Source organism: Solenopsis invicta, chromosome 11, assembly GCF_016802725.1.
Source record: "Solenopsis invicta isolate M01_SB chromosome 11, UNIL_Sinv_3.0, whole genome shotgun sequence".
NCBI classification, from domain to species: domain Eukaryota; kingdom Metazoa; phylum Arthropoda; class Insecta; order Hymenoptera; family Formicidae; genus Solenopsis; species Solenopsis invicta.
The window spans coordinates 9,178,951-9,201,688 of NC_052674.1; the positions used below are offsets into that span (position 1 = coordinate 9,178,951).

General features: G+C 35.3%; 3 protein-coding genes across 6 annotated transcripts; 1 reads left to right on the forward strand and 2 right to left on the reverse strand.

Moving 5' to 3' along the window:
• Positions 1–60: 60 nt before the first annotated feature.
• LOC105199224 lies at positions 61–7,428 on the reverse strand. Of its 2 annotated transcripts, XM_039454830.1 has the most exons (4): positions 6,348–7,428; positions 4,687–4,807; positions 4,317–4,565; positions 61–4,122 (listed from the first exon to the last, which is right to left on the reverse strand). In XM_039454830.1, exons 3-4 carry the CDS (start codon positions 4,447–4,449, stop codon positions 449–451), a joined length of 3,807 nt encoding a protein of 1,268 aa, XP_039310764.1. In that variant the 5' UTR covers positions 4,450–4,565; positions 4,687–4,807; positions 6,348–7,428; the 3' UTR covers positions 61–448. The 2 variants fall into 2 exon arrangements, with proteins under 2 accessions (XP_039310764.1, XP_025995048.2); XM_026139263.2 differs by having other exon boundaries at positions 4,687–7,428.
• A 152-nt stretch (positions 7,429–7,580) lies between these two features.
• LOC105199210 lies at positions 7,581–16,174 on the forward strand. 3 transcript variants are annotated; one of them, XM_011166193.3, is made up of 5 exons: positions 7,581–7,599; positions 13,989–14,061; positions 14,135–14,296; positions 14,571–14,724; positions 15,003–16,174. In XM_011166193.3, exons 2-5 carry the CDS (start codon positions 13,990–13,992, stop codon positions 15,116–15,118), a joined length of 504 nt encoding a protein of 167 aa, XP_011164495.1. In that variant the 5' UTR covers positions 7,581–7,599; position 13,989; the 3' UTR covers positions 15,119–16,174. The 3 variants fall into 3 exon arrangements, with proteins under 3 accessions (XP_011164495.1, XP_011164491.1, XP_039310767.1); XM_011166189.3 differs by lacking the exon at positions 7,581–7,599 and adding an exon at positions 7,657–7,945; XM_039454833.1 differs by lacking the exon at positions 7,581–7,599 and adding an exon at positions 8,024–8,042.
• Positions 16,175–16,237: 63 nt separating this feature from the next.
• LOC105199243 lies at positions 16,238–21,405 on the reverse strand. The gene is made up of 7 exons (XM_011166248.3): positions 19,780–21,405; positions 19,401–19,499; positions 18,738–18,884; positions 17,988–18,277; positions 17,236–17,365; positions 16,916–17,018; positions 16,238–16,657 (listed from the first exon to the last, which is right to left on the reverse strand). Exons 1-7 carry the CDS (start codon positions 19,958–19,960, stop codon positions 16,513–16,515), a joined length of 1,095 nt encoding a protein of 364 aa, XP_011164550.1. The 5' UTR covers positions 19,961–21,405; the 3' UTR covers positions 16,238–16,512.
• Positions 21,406–22,738: the final 1,333 nt, after the last annotated feature.

Below are 22,738 nucleotides of genomic sequence, written 5' to 3' on the forward strand. Positions count from 1 at the left end.
GTTAATTTATAATGATTAGTGAAATACTATCTTATGTGTGTACGTGAGGGGATAGAGATGGCAAGCTCCATCAATCAACTGCAAATGTCATCAGTATTTGCTAATCGGAGAAATTATTGGAAATATACAATATTTTTTCTATGATGAGACGATTGTTTCGTAACCATAAAATTGGCAATTCAGACTTTGCATCGTAATATTTCTTTGCGATTAATTTATAAATTGCAAAACACGTGTTGTGTAATTTAATAATGGAAATTCATAATTAATCAAGTAATTTTAAGACATCTTGATTTTCTTGTTCATATTATGTACAAATTAATTTTTAAACAGACGATTTACTTTAAACAATGTTTACGTTAAATATTATTTTTAGAGACTAAACATCTCTGTGATAAGCTGACAACACGCGTAGTTTTTGTTACCGAGAATATGCGTAAGCTCTCGTTTAAGAAGTGTTTAAAGGCGGTATGGGATCGTTTAAAAATTCCTCCATTAGACTGCCGTTTCCCATCGACACCGGTGTTCCTGGATCATCGTTTCTCTTATACGTGAAGTAAAAACTATCGTCTTGCTGGAGCTCATCATCGGAATGCATTTTGAAAAATTTTTCTGCCAACAACTCATTTGCCTCTTCGTAAACGTTAATTCCGCTTCTTGCGCCGTCTTGCACCATGTTCTCTAATTTTAAAGTTCCGAGTTGTGAAAGTGTATCATGATTCGTAGCTTTTACATTCGATACTGATTGCTTATGATCATTCAACGTAGCTGCGCTGTCAGAGAGTTGGGTTAATTTTTGCAATTTTTCATCACACGATCTTAATGCGTGGTAATTATCTAATTCATGCAACGACGAAGGACCGGGTAAAGATAATTTCGAAGATTTCTTAAAAACTTGATTAAACATACTTTCCTCAGTTTTATTATTGAACGTGTCAAGCTGTTTACTGTTATTATTATCCAATAATTGTAACGTCGTATCGTCATCAGTGCTTTTGTGAAGTAAATTATTCTCAAATATCTCGTTTTCAGAACAAATATTGCTTAAATATTTTTTATCTCTCGACTTATCTAATTTTTCTAATGAATCAACATACGACGTAACGTTTACATTAGCCGCACAATTATCGCTTGAATTCAAAATTCGCTCGATTTCGTGGACTGTCTCATCATCATCCGCATTTTTGTGTAAAGAAATTCTTTCACTTTCGCTATTGTTTTCTTTCTCGGAATTTACAGCGTCCGTATTAAACTCTCGATGCTGAGGACCGTGATGTTCATTCACGTTACTCACGTATTCGATCGGCAACGCAACATCGCGTATACTTTCCTCCGACATCTCGATATCAAAGTTTCTTATACCGACGAACAATCGAACTGGCAAATTATTGTTAGTCACACTGTCCACGCGATTGTGAACGTTTTCGTCGGCTACCAAAATATTCGTCGTACGAGTACCTTCGATACTCAAACGTGCGTCTTCCCAGGACTCGGTAGTTGTCGAATTTACCGTCGCAGTTTCCGATTCGCTCAGTACCCGTTCCTGATCGATGAATATTACATACAGGTTGTTACCGCGATTGTCATTGGCATTGGGAAGCATTGAATCTCCAAGGTAGTTTTGATCATTTCTCATCCTTCGCTCGACATCGTAGTCGAACAGCGAATCCCGATTGTATATGATCATCTCGTTGTTCATTCGACAGTTGAACTCCGTGTCGAATTCCTCCCGTCGCAAGATTGGAAAACTCGGGAAGAACTCGTCGATCCTCGTCTGATCGTGAGCGCGCCCGAAGATCCGTGTTACGATCTCGGGCTTGAAGAAGAAAGCGCTGTGCAACATGCTGACAGTGTTGTCGTCGATGATGTCTCGCTGCTGGCTTTCGCGAAATCTCCCGTTCTCCAAGAATTGGCCGTGCAGATTCTTGTTGGCGAGTATAACGCCTCGCGGATGAGCGATCCATTCAATGTTTCTCGTGATCTCCCTGAGATTCAGCGACATGTGCGCCTGTCTTGCGTAACGATCGTTTAAACCAGAATTGCTGTTCGCGTTCTGACTCGTGGAGATCGCGGTATCCTCGTAGCTACCTATTGAAAGACGATTAGAGACGCTTGCCGGAGTCTCGACATCTTCGCATTCCGGTGCTTCATCTCTCAATGAATCACGTTTTCTCCTAGTCTGCAACTCTCTCTCGCTTTCCGACTGTGCAACTTTGTTATGTACTCTCGACTCGCTTCGTTCATTAACGGATTGCTGAGAACTTGGCGACAAATTACGTCCCCTCTTTCTCTCTATTTTTGTTCTATCTTCTGGCAAAATTGGATCATTATAAGTTTTTAAAACTTTCATCTCTTCAGATTCCTTCGTTGATCGTCCGTAATTCAGTGGCGAGTCCCTTCGCGCTTCCAACTCTCTCTTATCCTCCGACAAAGTGAGCTCGTTACAAGCCCTTAAAGCTCTCAGCTGTATCGCATCGCGTTGCTCGATCGACAGTTTGCGATTCGCCGGCAACAGATCGTGCCTGTTTCTCGCTTTCGTCTCTCTTTTATTTTTCAATAAAAAATTATTATGGGTTTCTAAAGCCTTCAATTCGGTTTCGCGCGCCTTCGGGTAATTCTCTTCTCTACGCGATACCATGTTGTAAACGGAACGCAAATCGCCCGACCGTTTATTTCGCATTTGCTCGCGTGTCAACCTATACCGCTCGCTCAAAGAATCGCTCATCTTCGTCGACTCGTCACAGGCACCAATCTGAACGCTCTTTCGATAAGAATTTCCAATGGACAATTTATCAGACGCATCGATGACGTTCCTCTCGTATCCCGAGGGTCGTGCAGTTTGGGCTAAAGACTCGCTTCCCCAAGATTGCTTCTTACGAGACTCCTCCCATTTCTGAATTCGCTTCTTCAAACGGTACGCTTCTGAATATCTGAACGCGGACTTGTCAACTCTGCTTTGCTGCATATTAACGACAGGTGTAAATGACCTAAATTCTTTCCCGCTAATATCGTACTCAACGTTCTTACCGTCGACGTCGATTGATCGCGCGTGTCTCCCGTTTTTCGAACTGTTCCGCAAGGCACGACGACACGCGCACATAGTCGAATTTTTGTAACGTTCCTTTTTACTTTCGTCCGAAGTTGGCATTAACTGTGTGTCGATTTGATAAGAAGGATGCTTTCTGCGACCAACTAGGTTGTCCCGTTTTTCCTGCTGGTTTCCTGAAACGAGATAGGGTTTCGCTTCTAATTTTTTCACTAGGGAGGCACAGGGCTTAGCCTCCATGTCTCTTGCACTCTTGCTCTCGAACGAGGGACACTGCACAATCTTTGCGACCCCTTTCCCTTCCTTTTTTCTTTTATTCTTCGGTGCCACAAAAATGTCACAAGAGTCTGTTGATTTCGCGCCATTCACTTTGTCGAAAATTACTTTTTCACTTTTTACCAATGAAACGTTTTCCTGGTTTCCAGTCAAAACCTGTTCTTTCCCGTTGATCAAAACAATTTTGTCTTTCCCTTTTTCTTCGTCTTCTTTAGCTTCTTCCTTCATCGTAGGATTTCCCGTAATGTCTTTTTTCTTCAAAACCACAGTTTTTTCTAAGCCCTCTTTCGCCGGTTTATTTCTTGACGCATCGATCGTTCTTTTTTCGTTATTTTCCAGAGGGAACTGTGCCACTTTTTCTATCACTTTAGGTGTCTCCGCAATTACATCTCGCTCGTCCCAGTACGCTCGCTCTTGTATTCTGGCACGCGCGTCCATCACATCCTCCGCTGTTACGTTTAGCAGCCTCATCGATTTTTCGGCCACGCTCAAGTCGGAATTGTAATCGAAATTGTAAGCATCGCTCGTATCGTCCGTGATCAGAGTCAAGGATTTGCTGTTCGCTCTGCTGGACGATTCTACAGAGAACCTGTCTAGATTCGACACGCTCGCGTATTTGCCCCGTCTGATTATCGCTATACCGAGACACTCATCGTCCAAAGAACGGCCGACTCTACCGGGAACATTAACGATACTCGCGATACTTCTCCGCGCGATTATCGTGAATCTGCGGAATTTCGCTGCGCTTCGAAGCTGCATGTACCACTTGAGGGTTGGGCACCATGTACAGATCGAGATAACTGGAACGATCAACGTTTTTGCAGAAATTATTGTTTAAATAAAGACGGATACAGACTCGTTACGTTAATTTAATGATACGACACGTATTACTCTCTAAAGTTTTTGGAATGAAATTTTATCTAAAAGAGTGGAATTCCACTCTAAAGAATTTAGAGAGTATATCCTCCCTCTCCTTTCTCTATCATTCATTTACCTAGATTTATCGTTTTGTTTCCAAAAAACTTAAAAAGGCGCCACGTTGAGGTAAATCCTTTGTACCACTGCAAGAAAGCAATGACAATCACGACGACTTCCAAAACGATATCTCTAAGAAAACTGAGCACCATCCAAAGTACGAGCAAATTTTGCCGGCTTCGTATGAATATCGTGTAGATATTAGCCGCATACGCAAAAAACGAGACGCGATCGATGACAAGCCGAGCCACTTCAATCCACGATAGAACTAAAAATAATTTTTTTTAACCTTAGCTCTTGCTTCTGTGACAGACACATTTTTAGCTTATACCAGCATGATAAAAAACAAGAACTGTGTCTTTATATCAAGTATACATAAGAGTGCTAACTTGTCTTAAGCCCGTCGATATCCTCCACTTCTAATTCGTCGAATTGCGAAACTGAGAAGTTCGAGATCTTCTCCAACTGGCGATCCCACTTGAACCAGCTCCAGTTGAAAATGCTGCTAACCTTGATAAAGTGATGCAATGCATTTAATTTGAATGAAGCAAATGTAAATGTCAAAAATCTTTAATTACTTATATTTCACATAAGCTTTATTTCCTATTTAATCAATTACGAAATCAATAATTGTGTTTATATCATAATTATGAAGTAGTAATTTAAATAATTTGGATAATCGATATGTAAACGTGTAAAATCGACATAATAACTACACATGTGTAATTGAAATGTATATTCATGGAAATTAACCTTTAAAATGTGTGATCCTAGAATTATATAAAAGAATTTAAACTTTTATTAAAATTCTACAAGCTACTGTCACAAATTAGGCACACTGTTAAATATTTACCAAGCCGAAGAAATTTATGAATAATATTTGCAGCTCAAGAGACACAAAGCGTGTTAACATCGCGTAGCCAAAACTCCAAAATTAAGTTGACTTTCTTCAATTTTAAAGTCATTCTCGACTTTTCAACTTTAATTTTTTTTAATTTAACAGATATTTTTTATAATAAAAGTAGTCTACTTAACCTGACAGGTTAAGTAGACAGAACAACTGCACGCCTGCCATCGATGGTTCGTGTAAAATTCCGATGTTTCGTTTTCTTTATTTTAATCGCGTAATGAGAACTGAATATTAAATTAAAATTTTGAAGATTTTTAAATTTGGACTAAATACTTAAAATTAAAAATAAAAAAATTTTATTTACTGGTAAGGAAATAAGCAGAAAATAAAGAATAGCAAAGCGTATTCTTGACACATTTGTACAGTAAAGGTAAAACACAGCCTGAAAGTCTGCAACTGGTTTAACGTTTCTGCATTGTAAGATCGTCTTGCACAGGATAGTTTACCGTGCTGTTAATTATAATCGCAATTTTGATTCTTTTAAACAAGATAATCCATGTCGATTAATATTAATCACGATTCTCAATTCTCTATTTTAATCTTTCTCGAAAATATTCTCCTAAAATAATATTCTTCTTATTTTTTAAATGGTATACATCTCTATATTTATAAAAAGCAAGCTATAAAAGATTGTTTAAACTCATATTTTTTTTAAATACTGTTGTTACTAATGTATATTTTCTTTCGTAATTATTTTGCAAAATTGTAATGCTTTCTTTCATAATTCTTGATCAATTATAATTGAGAATAAATTGGCGAAATTAAATCTAATTATCGCAATTATAATTCTCGATCCCAGAATAAACATTGCAAGAGCTGCTCTAATTTTACGCATTCTAGACAGATAATATCTTCCATAAATAAAACATACACCATACATAGTATATGTAATATCATATAAATAAAAAATATAACGTGACACGTATATGTATATGTATGTGATATATTATTTATTGGTAGAAGACAGATGTTTAACGTACATGCGTAAAAGTCGAGCTCTTGCAATGTTTATGGAATTAAAAATAATAATTGTAATTGAGAATAATAATACATATAATATATATAGCAAACTCTCTTTCAAACCAGTGCTCTTATTTCAGTTGATACAAAATCGTCTTCGCGTGTAAAAGCATTCGTTACCTATACGCGCAAATAGCGACAATGTCAGTCGGTTCATCGCGATGTTATCTCGAGGTCGCCCGACGTGCGCAAACTAACGATCACGTTAGTGCAGTGCCTCGGCTCGGTCGCGGACTCCTTCTCCTATCGCGGAAATTGCATTGTGGCGTAACAACGATATACATAATTATACACGTCACTCTCTATAAATCGCGCTTTACACATTTGCGTTACAAATTGGAAGGCGCACGTACCAATCGCGTCGTAATTTCCGCTTTTCGTAAGGCAGTTTATGGTCCGCATCAAACTACGCATTAAAGATTGAGAATTACGAGTTGAAGATTAGATTCGATCAATCAAATACATAGTCTTGATCCGGTTTGCCGCAATGGGGTGAATTCTCCAATTGGTAATTTTTAATTTTCCACACGCAATATGATATTTTATTCGTATATCGTGTTCGCGTGGCCGCTATTAATTCAGTTATATTTCAAAGACATAGAAACGCATTTGCTCCGCTCCTTGACCCTGCAAGAATATTGCGTAGAATATCGCGAGTCTCTCATCGTCCTATTTCGCGTGTCGGTGATGATGCCCGCGTAACTTTCCACAAGCGGCAGATTTCAAATAAAATAGACACGATCGTAGAAAAGAAAATCGAGGGAGACGTCGAGCAAAACATCCTTTTCCACATATCTGCGAGGAAAGTCTGCGTGAAACTTGATTAATTTGGAATAGAGGAGTTGTTTGTCGCCGGAGTTAACGACCGTGTCGAGGAGTCCAACAGATTCGCGGCCGCGCGTGGAAAGTTGCGACTTTCCCGGCCCTAACAGCACAAGATATCACACGAACATCCTATAATATTCATAATATTCGTACAATATATCATGATATCGTACGAATATACATGTGATATCATGTGATGATATCATGTTAAGAGGAGGGAAGGGGGTGAGACATGCGAGGCGTACGTCTTCGTACGGAGGATCAGACAAGCGAAGTTTACCCTCGGCCTGTCACGATGAGTGCAGAGCCGCAGCAGCGGAGATAAAAGTCCCGCGAGCGATTCGTATAAAAAAAGAAGAGCGCGCGCGCGCGTTCTCGATCGCCTCGAAAGCCCGATCCGCGTTCTCCTACCGCGGTCGCGGCGACTACGAGCGACGGTATACGCCGCCGCCGCTCGCGTAAGTCGCGGTAGCGCACCGCGGACCGACACCGCGCGTAGAGTAGGCCTCTCCATCGCCGGTGTTGGTGCGCAACCGAGCAAACCGATGTAGGTGTAACGGCGTCGTAGGTGTATGCCACATCGAGGTTTGGCGCGCCGCTGTTCTTGGCACAGTTTCTGGTCATCTCCTATTGCGAGCGGAACGCGCGCGCGTGTTTGTGCTGGACCTGCGTGCGCGATCTCCTCCGCGTCCTCTCGCCTCGCCGCGGTTCAAGTCGTCGTCGTCATCGTCACGTCACGTCACGTCGATCACGTCTCCCGCGATTTAGCTCGTGTGCAGCATCCGCGTACGTTTTCCCGAGTCGGCACGCACGACGGTGCACCTGCGCGACCGATCCCGTGGGAAAGGAGAGAGAGAGAGAAAGAGAGAGGATCTTGCGTTTCCCGAGGAAAAGTGAGTACGGAGCCGCGAACAATCGCGAATCGCACCTTCTTCCTCCCGCGGAGTTTTACGATCGGTGACATTTAGCGCTGGTTTGCTTGCATTATCGGTAGGTCGAAGTGCTCCAGGCGTCGCGATTACACGACCAATGTATCTTCTCGATTGAACGCGGTCGATTGAAAATGAATGCTAAATTATCGATGACAAAAGTAACAAAATGCGAACGGTGACGCGTAAACAAGGTAGCTCGAATGGTGATGTAACCGATCGTCCAAAGAGTTTTATCGTGATGTTGTAACAATCTGCGACAGTCGCGTCTATTCGTTTGCACTTCAATCTTCGCTCTGACAGTTCGATCGCCACTTCAAGTCATTTAAAATTATTAATTTTGAAATTACCATTAATGATATAATTAATTGTACGCTGTCATGCACATTTTAATTAATAAAGCACCTGAGAATACGTAGTATGAAAGAATGAAAAAGACACTTCGTAAAGTACAAGAAACCGCGTTTTAGCGAAAAGAAGGTCGTGCGTTGGTCGTGACTGAGATATAAAAATAAGATATTGCGTGATTTCGCATAGCAAAGCGATTGCACAGAACAAATATCAGTATCAACAATTCACTGTTTCATATACAAGCAAAAATCTTCTTGAAAAAAATTTATATTTTTAATTAATTTGTTTTCCTCGTAAACACGCATGACTTGTCAGGTTTTTGTAGGTGTTCCAAAATCACTTGACACTGGCATTTATTCCTCGCGTCCGTGAGGAATAAATATTAACGCGAGACGACTTCTGCCTGCGTTTTGTAAAATCGCGACGGCTTATTAGAACGGTTGCCGGGAGATCCTCTGAACATACTCACGCTAAATTCGATAAGCTTATAAAATCGACCTACGTCATTCTCTCACGTACAAACACAACACGCGCAGACGGCAGCACCCTCGATCGTAAAAGTGAAGACATGCAGTAATAAATTATTTTCTTTCATCTTTTATAAATTTTTATTTGTGATTCCTGGTAAATGAAAATTTTTCGCAGAACTTTTTATATAATTTTTTTAAATTTCTGTATAATTTTATAACTTCTCAAATTTTTTATACGAATCAGAACACTTTTCAGAAATACTTAGAAAGTTTACATCTTTTCTCAGAATTTTTTATATGTATTAATTATGAAATATCTTATATTTCTAAGTTTTTGTTTATAATTTCTGACAAACTGTTATAAAATCTAAAAATGTTAAAAGTATTTTCTAGAACTTATGGGATGAGAAATCTCAGAATATTTCACAGAATTTACATGTATGAAAAGTTCTAAAAGAAGATATAGACTTTTTGAGTATTTTTGAAAATTATTCCAATTCGTAAAAAAATTATAAGAAAAGTTATCATCAGGGATGCACATGAAGCCTAAATCATAAAATGCATCGGAGATTAAGGATTGCGAATTAAGATTCAATCAGAATAAAACCAATTAAAATTAAAATAGAATTCTAATCTTCATTAATTATTAACAACTTTTAATCTTCAGTGCGTCTAGTCTAATATACAGACTTAACACAAGCTGCTTTTGTTAATAGATAAAATTGCCGCACGTAGTGAGTAGAAATCGTACGATACAATCGAAATCAACTTATTTCTTCCTTTACTCTTTTTTAGAACAAACTATCGATTGTAAGAGTCTTCAAGACGACCTAACTTTCGTATAATATATCGATCTTCTTCGTTCTTTGCTTCTCTTGAGAGACCGCACCCTGTCTTCTTACATTAATTGACCGTCGAATGGAGCGCGCACGCGAAATATCTCGATAGGGTGCCCGTCTCTTGCCTTTCCTTCCTGATTAATCGCCGTATCTGGGTCAAGAAAACCGATATTGGCCCATTTAGCGGACCGATCAGATCGTGTATTTTTAAGCAGTGGTTTTTGCGCGTAGCTTACTCACCGCCTAAATTTAACGTCAATCGCACGCGCGTATAACGCACTCATGTCGATCGCAAATTTTCGTTTTCTTTCTTTCGTTATCTTTGTTGTAGAATGTGCGTAATGTGACGTAAGTACAGATACCGAGCACGATAAATATTCGAACGTTACAAGTGTGTATCGTAATGAATACGCAAATAAGCGCCGACCTCATTGGCCTCTGTCAACATTACCTTTACACGCTAATTTTCATGAAATAAAAGATTTGTAGAGCACAAAATATAATTTTTAAATAAATCGACTTCATTCGGAACATACACTATTAAATATTAAAGGATCAAATTTATACCTTAAAACAACGTTTTATTTTTAACTTCTATGTGTCGTAATGTATTATTTTTATATGAAACGTTTGATTAAAGAAAACGACCTCTCTCTCATCTAATCAACTTATTTTTGTAACAGAATTGTTCAGTTTCAAAATAAGCTGCATTAACGCTTATCTAATAAATAATAACCTAAATTTTAAATTTAATACATTTCTTGAGTTAAATAACTTCGTTGTTTTAATTAAATTAAGGATGTATTAAGTAAGAACAATAGCAACCTGTGGATTAAAAATAATAGAAATTGAATCACTTTTAAGATCATAAATTTATTATTCTTGAAGAAAACAGATACCAATGGAAGTCTCAAATTGAGTACAATTCAGTGCATATGCGTGACTGTACTCGTTATTATAACTAATAAATTTACGCAAACGTGCTTGACTCTATTATTGATGCATAATTTAATGTTAACACGCATATTTTCTACTTTTATAATTGACACTTGTGTCATTAATAATCAATACCTTTGGAAACGGTTACGCAAACGCGTAATATACTCGTTTATCGCTAGAGAGATCGAAGTAGACTTGTATAATACCGACATTTAAAACGCACGCTCTCTTTAGGAAAATGATCCTCGAGCTCACAGTGATCTCTTGTGCGGTGACGCAATCTCTTTTTTGCGCAAGCCGGATAGAATCGCGTTTCAGCGGTGCATAGTGTGCTCTTCCGGGATGCACCTACCAATAGCGGTCTTGTGTATTAACGGGAGCAACTTGCGTTGTGCCACAAACACGTTAACTGCAATGTTAAATTCGTAATGTCAAATTACGAATTACTCAATTTCAATTGTTTTTAATTATTCCTATAGGTCACTATTTCTTCCTATTCAATATACCATTAATTTAACTAAAGTAAGAGTTAAACAATTTAACTCAAGAAATGTTAAATATGACTCAAATTTTGATTAATATTCATTAGGTACGTTAGCATGGACGCTGCTTACTTTGAAACTACAAGTATATAAGCAGTTCAATCACATTGTAGAAATGGGTTGATTAAATGAGGTTGTTCTTTTAACTATGTACATGTTTTGTGCTGAAATAAGAAAATTCGGCACACATAAAAGTTAAAAGTGACAAAACGTTATTTGGCTCACGAAATTGGCTTTTTGATTCTTTAATATTTCACAGTGTGTATAATTTTAGAAAATCTCGTCAGCCAAAGAGATTTATCGTCACACTTTATTTTTGATAGATGTTGCTTCGATTTCTACTCAAGATTACATCTTTTCTAACGAAATGTCGAAGGTCGTTAGTAGTGACACTCATCGACATCATCGCCGGTTATAACGTCCGAAGTGAGAAAATTCATGCAGAATTTATGCATTCCTGTGCGAACTATTCGTCAATAAAACCCGAAACCGGTTTAGCCTGACAAGTTAAACCTACTAGACAATACGCCAGAAATTCTTCGTTGACCGGATTGGACGTCGCGTAAAACGATTCTCGTGGCTAACTAACCGTGTCATTTAATTGTTCCGTTTTTTCTACTTAACGTCCGCGAAACCGACGCAAGCCTTCACGCCGTTTAGTAAATTTGCTTTGGATCTCTCAAAGATAATCTTGCAAAAGATACAAGAAGCATTTTTCAATTTTTCCTCCTTTCGCCGCCGCGCCGCGCGCCGTCGAGAATCGAGATAGGTCGAGATATTGAGGCCTCTTACAAGCGCGTCTGACGCGCGCTTTTTTCCGAGCCACGCTCTCGAGAGAGTGTCGGTCAAGTACAGCCGTCAATTTAGCCGTGTACCACCAAGGTAATCTTAATCGGCCGGTCATCATTCTCGACGGTGATGTGTGGTGGCTTTTTACGCGGAGTAAACGGCGGTAGGACCGTGAGCCGCGTTTCCTTATGAGGAACAGAAGACCTCGAGCGAACTTAGTCGCGGCGACCGCGCATGTACACGATTCTGTAGCGATCTTGCTCCTCTGGCCGACCTCAGATCGAAGACAGACCCAAAGAAATATCGCACTCTCCGAACCAAACATGTCTATATCTTCGTGCGTTTGCTGTTCGCTTGGACAAAAATGGAAAACGGACGTCGCGATTTCGCGGTGACTTGTTGTGTACGATGACTTTAAAAATAGTCAAAGAATCGCGTGATACACTGAGAGAAAAATTTTTTTAAACAAAAAGAAATACATTTTCATATAACCAAATATTTTGTTGCAAGCATTTATTTGTCCTGTTTAAGTAAAAATATTTACTTTTAATTAAATTGACATACTTGAAGTACATAATTTTGTACTTTTACATTTTTTATGTTTAAATAATGGTTTTACACATAAGCTAACAATCAAACTCAATTAATTAATTTTCTTAGATTAAAAATCTGATTATCTTGAATATAAAAATAATCCAACAGTAAATATTTTCTAAAACTGCAAGAAAAAATTATTTGAGGCTAAAAATTATTTCTTTGTTTTATTTACATAAATATTTCAATTAAAAAATTTTTAACTTGATTGCAAAAAAATAAGCTATTAGGACTCATCGTGTAAATAATTTTTTTGTTATAAGTAAATATTTTTTTAAATATTTTTCTCTCAATGAATTTAATAAAATTTGGAAATGCACATAATTACGTGTATGTGGATTTACATCGCACGAGGGTGTATCTATTTCCCATCGCCGGATATTGGATCTCTAGGTGTTGGAGAAATAATAATAAACGCCGGAAGAAAGGTCACCGACGACGGGAACACGCGACTTTTAAATGTCTAAAATAGACGCGAGCGCGTGCGGCACATGCCAATGACCCAAATTTCCCCTATTCCTCGACATAACATGAATTAATGTAGCATGCACGATGTTACGATACCTCGCGACGAAAACGAATCATCGCACATCGCATCATCGCCCAATATTCCATAACCCGCTACGTCATCGTCAGCGATCTGATGGGCGAGGTGCGGGTGTGGCGGATTTACGATGGAATTATACGAAGCGTATTCGGATGTATTGCGATCATCTAGATGATGTCGTTAAAAGAGTCGACATCGCTATTTTAGAAGCGGAGTTTTTCTCCCTTCATTCCGATGCTCCTAAAAGTGAACGAGATGGGAGAAAAACTCTAACTTATTCCAATATTTTGGTTTTGGATTTCCTAAACTTACGTGGATCGTGACTCAGTTTTTAATACAATTAACATTTATGACTCTAGCTTTAGAGATTATAAAAAAGCAGGGAGAAAGAAGTAAACTGATTAGTTTATACCACTTTAATCCTCTTACTTTTTAATTTGTCATTAAAATATAATTTTATAAATCTATTTTTCAACATGTAAAGAATGTAAAGTAATAAAGATTCAAAGAATGCACTTATTTGTTATTTTTATTGGTAATATTTTGAACGTCGCATCAAACCGAATCATTTTCATGTACCAGGAGATTAATAATTATTCAAGAGTTTATTTTAAAATTTGGATTTGATTTCTATCATAATTAAAAAATTTTTCGCGATCAATATTTTGGAAATTCCTGTCTTAATTATTTATTAGCAAATGTCGTAATTAGTAAATTTTCATTTATTATAATTTTTTGTCTCCCAGATTGAATAAAAGAGAAAAAATGAGAGGCAGAGAGAATAATTCGATTAATGTTCGATATCAAAATTAATATTATTGCAAAAATTTGTATATAACATCGAATTACATCTGTGATGATAAATAACATATTTGTTATCTATTTAGACATTTCATTAATTCGATAAAATAGTTAAGCTATTTCTTTTCATTTTAGAATGCAGTTAACGACCTGTTGCAGATGTTGTTCCCTGAAAACGGGAACTATCTTCAGCGGAGTATGTGGTATCGTAAGTACACAATCATTTCTGTATTTCCATCGAGCTACGTGATTCAATTACTATACAAATTTACTTCGTGCAGGTACTAGCTGTGATTTCCTTGATCCTGATCTTCACGGCGAATGTAGAATGGAAAACGATAATCATCGACATTCTGGACAAAACGGCCGTGAAGATCATCTTCGCAATCAATCTCTGCATGACCATCCTGATCTCTACGTTACTTATAATTGGCGCTTTAAGGGTACAAAATGATTTTTATCATATCTATACAATATTGAAATATGTCTCATTGTCAGAAGAATAATCAAAAATCATAGAAGACATTTAAATGTAACAAACAAACATAAAGTCATTAAGTAAAGTCTAAAATTTCTAAATCCAAAACGTTTTTATGAAAAATTATTGCAAATTCAGAAAATACGTAATTAATGATAAAAATGAACGATTTTTATATAATATTGTACTTATAATTGAAAAAATATGATTTGTGAGTCTTTATGTTTTTGGATTTGCAGAAAAATACGTTCATGATGCTCCCATGGGTGGTTTTGAGCATTATGCTAATCGTTGGCCTTTTTGTGAGCGTCATTTACACCGCGGTAATGTTCTTCGTAAATAGCGAAGTTCTCAACGGCGTTCTTTGGCTCATTTTCGGTCTAATTGCCATTGGTGAGTATTTAACATTTAACACAGCAGAAAAGACTTCTATCTTAAGAAAGCCTTTCCCTTTTTCCTCTCTCTGTTCATTATTTACGGATAAAAAAATAATTTGTATTATTCATAATATGTAAAAGCACTAATCAATTTTAATTATAAAGATTATCTGTTACTTTCAGTTATTAAATTAATAACAGAGATCAATTTTTTATAAAAAAAATTCTTGAAAATTAAATACACATTTGTATAATTAATGCATCAAAACTTAATATCATTTTAATTTTTTGCAGTGGTATACATTTACATGTGGTTGGTGGTGTACAGCTATTTCCAGCAGCTGAGGATCGAGAAGATGAACAAAAGAATGGGTCCTTATGGAAAACCGTACAATTACCGACGAGCATGAGGGCGAGATTGAACGTGTAGATACGATTGCTGGGGCCTATCCGCGAAAGCGATCTTGGCTGAAGAACGACCGCAGCAACCGCTACCGCTCGCATAAACATTTATAAGCATCGTGTCGGCCCACGACACGTTGTTACTATTGGTTGCAAGTTGCAGCGGTGTTCATGTCGTTTTCGCCGATACGTATCCCCGATTCGCCGAGTGATACGTCGGACTAAAGTCGATTTTTCTAACAGTTATTATTTATCCGAGTAACGACGCGGAATATCTTCTTGTTAATTTATGTAAAGGTATTCCCGTATTTGTACTTGCACCAAAGCACGACATATTTCGATTTACATGACTGGATGTTTCACAAGAGCATCCCATAAAATAAGCATAAACTAGGATATTTGTACCTTATCTAGATTGTATTTATAACTTATGATATTATTTTGTCTAACGATAAGTGCTCCCGTGATTGTAAAGAGTTTTGCTTTTGAGCGACTTTTAAGCGTCAAATATAAGTGCAATTATTAATCAGTAATAAGTAAAGAATCGGAGAACAGGCTTTTTATACGGTATTAATTAAATACCAAATTACAGGCATTAACAGAGATTATTATACTTTTATCTTTTAGACTTAATTAAAACGGGGAAGAGATAGATAATTAGTGAATTGAGTTAAGTTATCGACAAATTGCTTTGTATATTATTATAAGATAATTTACAAATTATTCTTTTATAAGATGAATTTATATCAACGAAAAATACTGCCTTATTCTCAAATCATCGAGACATGCACAGCAATAATTAAAATAGAGTTTATTAGTTCGTCAAGTAATTAACTCATCTTGGTCTCGTCTTTGTCTTTAAATTTTTTTTTAATTTATTGGGAGAAAAAAAAGTATATTACGCACATTATAAAATACGATATATTTTCAAGAGTATTATTATAAAAAAAGAAATCTCTGTACTTTAACTTTTATTCTTCCTTGCGTACAAGGTGTGCCATTGTATCTTTTGTAACTTTAATTAATATTATTTATTACGAATAAATTATTTCTCTTTTTCAGTACCATTTGCTGCAATCCTAAAAATTATGATCTCTTAAAAAATAAATCCTTTTACGAAATATATCTGCATATTATATATATAAGTATATTTCAGCCATCTAAAAGTAGCATAATCCTTTTAAGTGATACATTTTACAAAATACATCTATTACATTAATAATGATTTTCTAAATTGCATTACGTATTTCTTGTTAGCAATGTAATTCATTTGTTATATTTCAAACAAGAAATGTTTTGTCGTAAAAAAATTGTGCTGTTGCAATAAAAAAGAATTAAATACAATAAAAGAAAGAACCAAATGTTAGATTTTAAAAGAACATTTGACATAAATAAGGCAAATTTAAAGAATCTCACAATAAGCATATTCTATATTTTTTCGAATAAATACAGAGAGAGTCGCGGCGGCAAGACCTGTCGTATGGCTTTCGCATCCATAGTCGATTGTCGATGATGATCGCCGAGTGATTTTGTGTACATCAGTATATCTAAAACATTTAACATGACGTTAATACTTCTTTTTGTACAGTGTTTTATCTTCTTACAACTTAATTCTTTATACAATGTTTGGTGAATCTTTAACATTAATAAATTAAATACACAACAATCTAAATTGAAATCGACATATTTATGTATTATTGTAATACATTCTACGTTAATTGTAATAATTGCAATGCAATGAAACATAATTACATAATTTGAATATATCTTTGTTCACAAAATATTTTTAATGTATAAACGATTACCTAAATACGCCGAAGCAACCGCTCCAATGAGCCCAATTCAGTATTGCATTTTCGTAATATTCATCCACAAATTCGAGGTAACCTTCATTGCCGCATAAAACGACTGCAAAGGTAAGGAAAGGTACGTAATTGTCATATTTTATTTTATACATGTACACCGAAAAAAAATTGTTAACTTGACTAAATTGTTCAACTTGATTGAATTTCTTTAGTTCAAACGTTGAGTCAAATATATAAATAGGTAAACCGAAAAAATTTTAATTAAGTTAAAAAATTTAATCAAGTTAATAATTTTTTTTTTAGTGTACAGTGACGTATACCTTGTTCCATCATGAGATCTCGTGTAACAACTGGAAAATTCCATAATTCGAGATTGACGAGATCACGATAGATCTTGGCACAATACTCAGGTATCAAGGAAGAAAGTTGTTCGGCCTCCTTGCAATGCAGCTAAAGCCGATTTCTTTTTATTAATTCAATTTGAACGGGAGGAAATGTTCAAAAAAGATTTTTTTTTCGTGAACATACTACGTATACGTCATATAATATACTAGTGCGTTCAAACTATCCGTACTGCTCTTTTCTTCGGTAATAGTTGCCCCTCCCCCAAAATTAAAAAAAAATGTTTACTACTAAATTTATTACCTATCTAAATTATTTAACGGTAGTATTTCGGTTTTCCGGAAACTATCACAGGGTAAATATATATCAAGCTTGATAAACCTAAAAAATAAGTCTAAAATTTTTATTTTAATGGAAACGTAGGTCGAAATATCGTTATCGAATAGATTTTATAAAAATAAACTTTATCTGTTTAAACTTTTTTTACGTGACATTTTCGAGAAAAATAAAGAATGTCTGATTATGAGAAAAAGCACCGAGAAGAAATGTAGCAAAAATGTTTATAAACAAAAGTTTCGGTAGTTTAAGCAAATGCTCGCATTTTTTTTTTAGCAGTGTGCGTTATTAAGCATCCTTACGGGTAGTCTGATACACTCTGTATAATAATGTATAAAATATAAATATCTCTGTATAAAATGATATAATAATTAGGAGTTTCCTAGGATTTTACCGCTTTAGCGACTTGAACAATAAGCAATCTATGTAGAAGAGGATATCCAGTAGTATCGTCTTCCTTCATCAATATTTCGATACAATGGACAGGAATCTTACACTCCATTTTATAACTGCTATACAAAATTTCGAATAAACATTTATCGCTTTCTGTTTCATTAGGCGTTCCATGACGTATTAATTTAATAATGTCCCAATAGTTTAATGGCTGACTGTAATTAGGTCTTAACTTCCAAAAGAGGCTTGCCCACGATATAAATTTCATCCACAATCGGGGATTGAATAGCTCTGCAAAACTTTGTATCTCACAAAACTTGACCAATATACATAATATGCGATAACATTAATCAATAATTAAAAAATTTACAATATGCATTTAAATACAAAAAAAGAAATGACTTAGTTTCTTAATTCTAATTTTGAAAAATTACAATACTCGAATTTAAGGGTGTATAAAATTTTTTTAAATTAATCGTAAAAATTCTGTTTCTTTTAGTGAGATTGAAAAAAATATATTTGTAAAACTTAAAATTTGTTCTCTTTTTGTTAAAGAAACAATTATTTGCACTTTTCCCAGCGAGAAATAATAATAATAAAATCGACGTCGATCTCATTATCATTTCTCGTTGGGTAGTCTCCTTCGTAAGTCTCTACATTTGAATCGCTTCAAATACATGAGAAAACAAAAAAATAACAACAAAGAAGAATAAATCTTTAATTGATTGTCTTTCGTGTTTATTATACTTACTTAAAATCGCTTCGTCCTTCATGAAAACAGTATTTATCAATTTAATTCGAATCTTATTGGACAGTCTGTTTAGTTCTTTGAGATTGTTGATAAATTCACATTCCAGACAAAGTGTGTTTCTATGTGTTACCACCGCCATTAAATTTGCTATTTTAATTAAAAAAGATTGATCACCAAATTTATTTACAATTATATTACTAATGCGTATCTTTTAATTCAGTATAATAAAATTAAAATTCTTGGCACTCTTAATTGAAGCTTCATATTTTCAAAATAGAGATATTTATTAGGCTCAAACAACAAAACATCAAAAATATAAAATAACAAGCTATAAACCGAATTAGTGAAATGTGCTCTTTATATTACAATTCAATATCATATATGTAAATAAACATTTTTTGACCTTCGGTTGTACGCTTGTTAAAACCTTCGATTACGTATATAACGGTCGAAGATCGAAACAAACATAACGTTGACATTAAAAATAACCGAATGACAATAAAAATAAATAATTATTTTGAACAGATATCTTCTAAAATGATTTTAAATAGGAAAATTCATATTTCATATTTTAGCAATTCTAATTTGCTTTTCTCGTAAAAGAGACACAATTATTTATAATGTCTTGTTCAATTCTGATTCATGGTTATAACGATTCTTTACCTTGGGCTAAAGTAATACCAAGAATAACGTCCACATTCATCTGCTCTGATCTGTCACCAACGTAATTAAGAACATTTTCTAAAGCAACTAGTTCTTGCTCTGTAATGATTAGTACTTCATTATTGTATTTATACATAGCAAGGCAAGTCTTTTCAAATATATTCGACAGCGTTCAATGAGAAGACTGAATTTAATAAAATAAAAAAGAAACGCGTTAAACATTATATGCTTCTTGAAACATCTCGGAATAATATATATATATATATATTATTTTTAATTTAATGTGAAAACAATTTCTTACGTTTATTTAAACTTATTTCAGTTCTTTTAAATTTAATTTTTACACATTTATTACTTTGTTTACTGTCAAATCACTCACTTAAACGTTCGCGATTGATTCGCGCATCGGTCCGCGACGAAAAGCAGGCGAACAGAAGAAGGATACCGAGGACACTGGAAAATCCTCTAACTCTAGTTTCCATCGGAACGGCTATAAAGAACAACTGAAAAATTTTATTTACACCGAGTCTATATAAGCCGAACTCCCACCACGGGCACATCAAGCCAAGCTAAACGTCGGCGAAATTTATCGTTGCTTGCCTCTTCTTCGATGAAGAAAAAGCGCGATACTACCGAAGCAAATAGGTAAATGCCGGAGCACGTGATGCCACTTTTTCTTCATGAGACAGACGTATCTTGACAGAAAAAGTGTTCTCCGCGGGACCATGGTAGATTACTGCGACATTTGCAAGAGATTCGCTATTTTCAGCGACGCTTCTATTTCAACGGAATTAAAAAATAGTTGTTTATCTGCCTCAGGATAGCTTGTAATTAAAAAATACATCCTTAATGTTTTGGAATAATAAAATTCTGCATTTCAATGTATGCTTAATTTAACGCCGGAATAATCTTAAATTTAATCTTCTTGCACATATTTTCTTCGTATTAGAAAAGACTTATTAAATATATTTCTATATTAAATTTATGAAAAAATAAAACTTAAAAGAACAATTCTTAAAAAACATATGATGAGTGACGACAAAAAAATTTTTGTGCAATTTACTTCAATTTTGATGCCTATATAAATAACATATATAATCGTTTACAGATAACATATAGTTTTCTTGATTCGTTAACTTTAGGAGAAAGAGATATTTGAAATGCGTTTTCAAATTTTTTTCTTTTTCAAATTTTTTTTCAATAATTAAAAATAAATTTTAAATAAATTATTTTTAAATATCAAGCATAATAAGAGAAATACACGTACCAATAAAAATAAATTTAAATCTTTTCTATGCAATTTTTCGTTCTTAATTTCTTCTGCTTTATTACTAGTATAATAAATAAAAAATATATATTTTCCTCTTTTTCAAGAAAAATGAGTAGGAAAAGATTTGTGATACATAATATCTCAAAATAAATGGTCTCCTGTTTATTTATTCATAATACAACCATTATTTATCATACAAATAATTTACAATACGCTAGAATTAATAACAAACTGATATTTTTATATTCATATCATATTTCTGACATAAAATTTATCTTACATCTTTACATGGAATAAGTAAATTTTATAAACTTTTTATTATGCTTATTTCTTATCTTATGCTTGATGATAGCAAAGTTTATAAATGGAAATAGTTACAGCAATTCAGGAAACAATATAAGGTGTTTCCTTTCATGCAGTTATATCATATTTCATTAAACTTCTCTTAACTTCGCTACTTGGATTCATTTTCTTTACAGATTAAAAAATCTGAGTTTTATTTCACAGAGATTTCTAAAAGTCAATCCTCTCATACCCATTTTTGTATTATAAAATGCTGTAATAAAATTCCAGCGTTAAATTATGCTTATTAAATTTGAATAATGTGTAATTTATAATATACATATGTTATAAGACACATATACATTACAAGATAGAATAATATAAATACAATATATATTATAAAATTCTTAAATTAATCACATATGACGAATGCATACATCAGTCTAATAGTCCAAACGCTAATAGTATCAACAAGTAATGAGTGCAAAGCTGTAACCTCAAGTTGAATTCTTTAAAAATGTACAATTAATTGATCGTCAACAGTTAATGCTACAAGTAATGTTCCAGAAGCTCTAATTGAGTACTGTTCAGGTTTCTACTTCGATCGAAGCAGAAACTATCCCATGTGTGCTATATGTATATTAAATACATAAAATAAACGAACAAGTATTATACATTGATCCTATAATAATCCCTTTCAATCACAGTGATGCCATCAGTTTTAATCATCGTGTTCGTCTGCATTGTCTCCGAATTCGATCTCCAGCTGCAGTCTGTAATCCATGGCGACGAAGACGATGACCAGGAGCACAGGCAAACGAAATCTAGACTCCCAGCCAAGTTTCAGTATAAACATCAGGGAACGATGAAGGGTGCCACTATTTCCCAGGAATATGTCAGTAGGCATTCTTCGCATCCTTCAATCGGACCTACAGATGTGCAGTTGGGTCAGTGTTCCACTGTAGTACACCTCGGTACAGGCTCCTAGCTAGATCTCCCTAAACAGCGAGAGGCAAATGTCCTCGATCATCCGGGATTCGGTCCATGTTCTTCGAGGCGATCGGGTAGCCTACTTCTTAATGAGCGGCTTCTCGTGTCGATGATCAACGCTCCGCATCGCCGTATCTATTAAATTAAGATCTTCATGAATCTTCTCTATTTTCTCTCTAAAATGTTGAGTTATTCAAGAAGTGAATTTGCAAGGAATTATTCGACAAGCGATATTCAGATCGATTCGCAAGAAATTCAATATCATGGTGACACTAACCGCACTATGGTCCTCTGTATTTAACATCCACTTTTGACAGCTCCCCGAAGCCTGATCCTTAGCAGTAGCACACGCTACACACGCACAGGCGCCACAGTGCCACTCGAGTGCACGTGTGTGACACGTAATCTCGTTATTTCAGCAGAAACCAAAGGAAGTAGAATAAGGTTATCCGATTGGTTCAACGATTCAACTTTCGATCTTCAGTCTGTAATGCTCAATGCGTAGTGTGAGAGGGATTTAACGTATGTAGTGTAAATGGTGTAAATAGTGTATGCGGCCAGAGAGGAACCTGCGATGCACCATGCCGACTTTTTTCCTATAAAGGTTCTTGCACAATGCGAGGAAATAGTAGTAAGAATAGCGATAGAAATGTTCAACCAATCGGAAACTGCGAAAAATGTTTAAGAACCAATCAGAAGTTGTGAAATCAATGATCTGTGTTATCATTCATCGCTACCACTATTCTCCTGTATTGTGTAAGGACCTTACCGCTGCCGTACACTAGCGACGCACATC